The sequence below is a fragment of the Desmodus rotundus genome, chromosome X, assembly GCF_022682495.2.
Source record: "Desmodus rotundus isolate HL8 chromosome X, HLdesRot8A.1, whole genome shotgun sequence".
In the NCBI taxonomy this organism is placed as follows: domain Eukaryota; kingdom Metazoa; phylum Chordata; class Mammalia; order Chiroptera; family Phyllostomidae; genus Desmodus; species Desmodus rotundus.
In genome coordinates, this window is record NC_071400.1 from 98092887 (window position 1) to 98097018 (window position 4132).

General features: G+C 48.6%; 1 protein-coding gene across 1 annotated transcript; it reads right to left on the reverse strand.

Annotated features, from left to right (window-relative positions):
• Window positions 1-976: 976 nt before the first annotated feature.
• CLDN34 (claudin 34) lies at window positions 977-2196 on the reverse strand. The gene has a single exon (XM_024569841.4). It carries the CDS (start codon window positions 2113-2115, stop codon window positions 1468-1470), a length of 648 nt encoding a protein of 215 aa, XP_024425609.1. The 5' UTR covers window positions 2116-2196; the 3' UTR covers window positions 977-1467.
• Between the last annotated feature and the right edge of the window lie 1936 nt (window positions 2197-4132).

The following is a 4132-nucleotide window of genomic DNA, read 5'->3' on the forward strand; positions in this document are numbered from 1 at the left end:
TTGATCAAAGTTACAACAGGGATTGGGCTGTCCCCTCCGGGGTCCACCTGTTAACCTCAGCATCACTAAAAAGGACAATTACCATATGTCATCGGGATAATGATACAAGGCAGCAACTTTGAAATACTCTTCCTCAAAGCACTGACCCGGAATCTAATCAAACCTCAAGAGGTAATCAGTTTAAAGATAGGACAATTGAATCACTGTCTTCTATAAATCGGTCTTTTTTTTTTCTTTTTTAAAAAAATTGTTGTTCAAGTACAGTTGTCTCCATTTTCCCACCACCATTTTCTTTTCTTTTTATTTTGTCCACACACACACACACACAAAAAGAGAGTGTAGTAGAGGAAGTGCTTTAAATTAAGACTTAAGAGGCAAGGTGACTGCATTCTGTGAAAAAATAATAAAATTGTAGAATTCCTTTTGAGGCATTTAAGAATTGTGGTAAGTATTTGATGATCACTAGAAATAATTGTTACTTTTTTAGGTATAATATGGTTATGCAAGGAGATGTCCAATTTTTTTAGACAGTAATATTTAAATGTATAGGAATGAAGACCCCTGATGTCTGGGATTTGCTTTAAAGTCCTTTGGAAAGCCCCAGCCGGTGTGGCTCAGGTGGTTGGGCATTATCCTGCGAACGTAGAGGTCACGGGTTCAATTCCCAGTCAGGGTACATGCCCGGGTTGCAGGTTCAGTCCCCAGGTAGGGCGCCGACGGAAAGCAACCAGTCCATGTTTCTCTCTCACATCGATGTTTCTCTCCAAAATCTAAAATAAAATTCTCAGAACATAAAGTCCTTTGGAAAATGGAAAATATAGGGTCTGGCACAAATAACACCCCTTTTTACCATAAAATCTTTAATTACAAAATTATTAGTATGTAATTCTGTAACATAACAATATTACACCAAGTATACTATATGACATTTCAGGTGAAATGTTGAAATTAAAACTATAAATTATTACACCCGTAGTATTACCCTACCAACCACAGTCAAGCAGGCGTTACTTCTGCGGGACCCTGTAGATTAAGAGGGGAAGAAAGGAGAGATTAAGGTGATACGGCAGAATCTTGGTAATTGGGGGGCATTCCTTATACTACTGTACTTTTGCACATTTGGAAAATTTTCCATGATACATATTAGTAGCATGCCACAGGAAATAAGGTCTGTTGTTTTTAGCTGAAGTGTAAGAGATGCAAGGTTCTCAGAAACTCTTATTATTTACTCAGCAATAACTAAAACTCGGATTCAGTAAGACAGGTAGACAGTTGGTCTTTGGGTACTTTTTAATTTTTTTTTAACCAAAGGGCCTGAAGCAACCCGTGAGCCCCATCTGCTCCTAGAGCGAAGGGCCACTTGGCCGCGGTCTCCAGCCCTTGGAAATGTTTTCTAGAGCATCCTGATCACACTCCCCCTAAACACCTGGTACACCTGCCTTTGCAGAGCTGACGCAAGCACGAATTTCATATGTCTGAAATGACAGGATGCACTTGGCTCTCGGGGGGCACTTTGTAGAAGAAGGAAAGCAGCCCGCTCAGCAGCAACATGAGCGCGGCCAGCACCGCCACGCCGCAGGTGCCCCCCACGTGCTGTGCCTTCGGCTTGAAGGGCAGGGCGAAGGAGGGCGGGAAGGCGATGCCCGCCGCCCTGACCACGGAGCAGTAGTTGCAGACCACAGCCACAGAGATGCAGGTGCCAGCACTGACCTTCAGGATGCCCGCGGTGAGAAAGAGGTTGTGGGCCTCGTCCGTGCGCAGGCTGCCCACGAAGACGTGCCGCAGCGCCAACACGAGCAGCCCTTTGCCCAGGAGCCCCAGGACGCTGGCGGCCAGCAGCAGGCTTTGGGCAGCGCGGACGTCCAGAGGCAGGTAGGTGTCCGCGTAGTGGTACAGGTGGCAGGCGATGTCTCTGCCGGAGTACCTGCTGTGGCGGTAAATGCAGACTTTCCACATTCCAATGCAGGCCAGGCCCGCGGGGGAGGGCGGCGCGTGCTCCACGTGCCACACGCGCCACTCGGTGAGGCCCATGGACATCATGCAGAATATGCAGCCCAGGGTGCCGACCGCGAAACCCGCCACTTGGCGGCGCGCGCTCTGCACAGGCAAGCTCATGGTGGCCACGTCTCCGGGGGAGCTGCAAAGCAGTACAAGGGTTCATGAGCGTGGGACCCACAGGCTGGCACAGCCCGCCCCCTCCCCTGGGAGCAGCCACGCGCCATGTCCGACGAGGCCCACGGGAGACCCTCGCACGCTCTGCGACAAAGGACAGCCACTCGCAGTCCCACAATAGGCTCTGGTTAGGAAACGCCCGCGCTGCCCATGCACTGGAGCTCAGCGTTAGGCTACGTGGCCGGTCTAACTGGGATCCTCCCGCTGGGATATGTCTTGTCTGCCTCCTCTCACTTTGCCTAGGGTTCTTAAGGCTCACCCACATGGCGGAGCAGTGTTCAGATGTAGAGATGCACCATAGTTGGTCTATGCATTTGTCACTTTGGGGGTCGTGCAGATGGATTCTACATTTTGGCTCTCATCAATAACGCTGCGCTGAACATCTGTATAAAACCTTGTACGAACATAAATGTTCTCATTTGTTGCGGCGGGTAGGTACCCAGGACTGAGACGCGTGGGTCCTACTGCGTGTGTGTGTAACTTTGAACAAACTGCTAAGCCGTTTCCCCAAGAAGCCGCCCTTCTGAGATGATTGTGGGAACTGCCGGTCAGGAGCTTTCTACATTCCCCCCAGCTACGTGTGAGGGTTCCATTGTCTCCGTATCTTCTCCAATATTTGACCGTTTTAGTCCTGCTGATGACAGCCATTCTTTTTGCCATTAAAACATAACGTGACCAGCCCCAGCTGGTGTGACTCTGTGGATGGAGCACTGGCCTGTGAACCGAAAGGTCACCGGTTGGATTTCTAGTCAGGGCATGTGCCTGGGTTGCAAGCTGGGCGCTTGGGGACGTGTGACAGGCAGCCGATCGATGGGCCTCTCACACATTGACGTTTCTTTCGCCCTCTCCCTCCCTTCCCCTCTCTCTAAAAATAACTAAATAAAATCTTTTTTAAAAATCATGCTGTGACCAAACAGAAAATGTTCGCAATATACCAAGCACAAGCAGCACGCTGCAAAGTCACGTGTACAACAGAGTCACGGACATGAAGAGCCTGGGAGTCTCTGTGCTGACTTCCAAGGACATTTTCAGTGGCCTGCAGGGGTCATGGGTTTGTCAGACTCTCTGCATTGGGAGCAACTGCACACACGAAGAAAAGCACAAAATCTAAGTGTACAGCAAAAACATGCACGGCCACCAGTCGGCTTCAGAGATTCGATATCTCCCGCATCCCGGCTGGTCATTAGTTCTTCCCCTCAGCGTGTGTCCCCAAACACCTTGGTTCAGTTTCTGCCTGATTTTTTCTTTTTCTTTTTTTCTTTTTTATTTATTTTCTCAGTGTGTGGTTGCCTCTCATGCACCTCCTACTGGGCACTTTGGCCGGCAACCCAGGCTTGTGCCCTGACTGGGAATTGAACTGCTGACCTTTTGGTTCCCAGACTAGTACTCAGTCCGCCGAGCCACACCAGCCACGGCTCTGCATGATTTTCAAGACAGCAACCGTGCTGTAGTTACCCCTGAGTGACTAGCTTCCTGCCGTCCAAACGGTGTTCAGGACAGCAGATGATGACTTTTTTTTAAAGTACTGTGTGGCTGAGCAACACTTTCAGATATTTGTCATGACTATACATATATATATATATGAATTAAAAAGAAAGAAACTTGTGAAGTAATGCAGCATTAATTCTGGCACATAAACACACTGCAATACCTGGTAGGAATTAAAGTAATTCGTTTAGACTTCCGGCCAAGATGGAGGCATAGGTAGACACACTGTGCCTCCTCGCACAACTAAAAGAAGGACAACAACAAATTTAAAAGCAAAAAATAACAAAAACCACCAGAAATTCAAACTGTATGGAAGTTTGACCACCAAGGAGTTAAAGAAGAAACATTCATCCAGACTGGTAGCAGGGGCGGAGACAGGAAGCTGGGCAGAGAGGACACATGGGAAGGCAGCAATAGGAGGACTGGCTGGGTGAGGCAGTGGCTGGTGGAGCAGGCAATCCCACATTTGTGT

What these genes read in the sequence shown, in the direction of transcription:
- CLDN34 (XM_024569841.4), bottom strand. Translation starts at nt 2,115, where the DNA reads ATGAGCTTGCCTGTGCAGAGCGCGCGCCGCCAAGTGGCGGGTTTCGCG.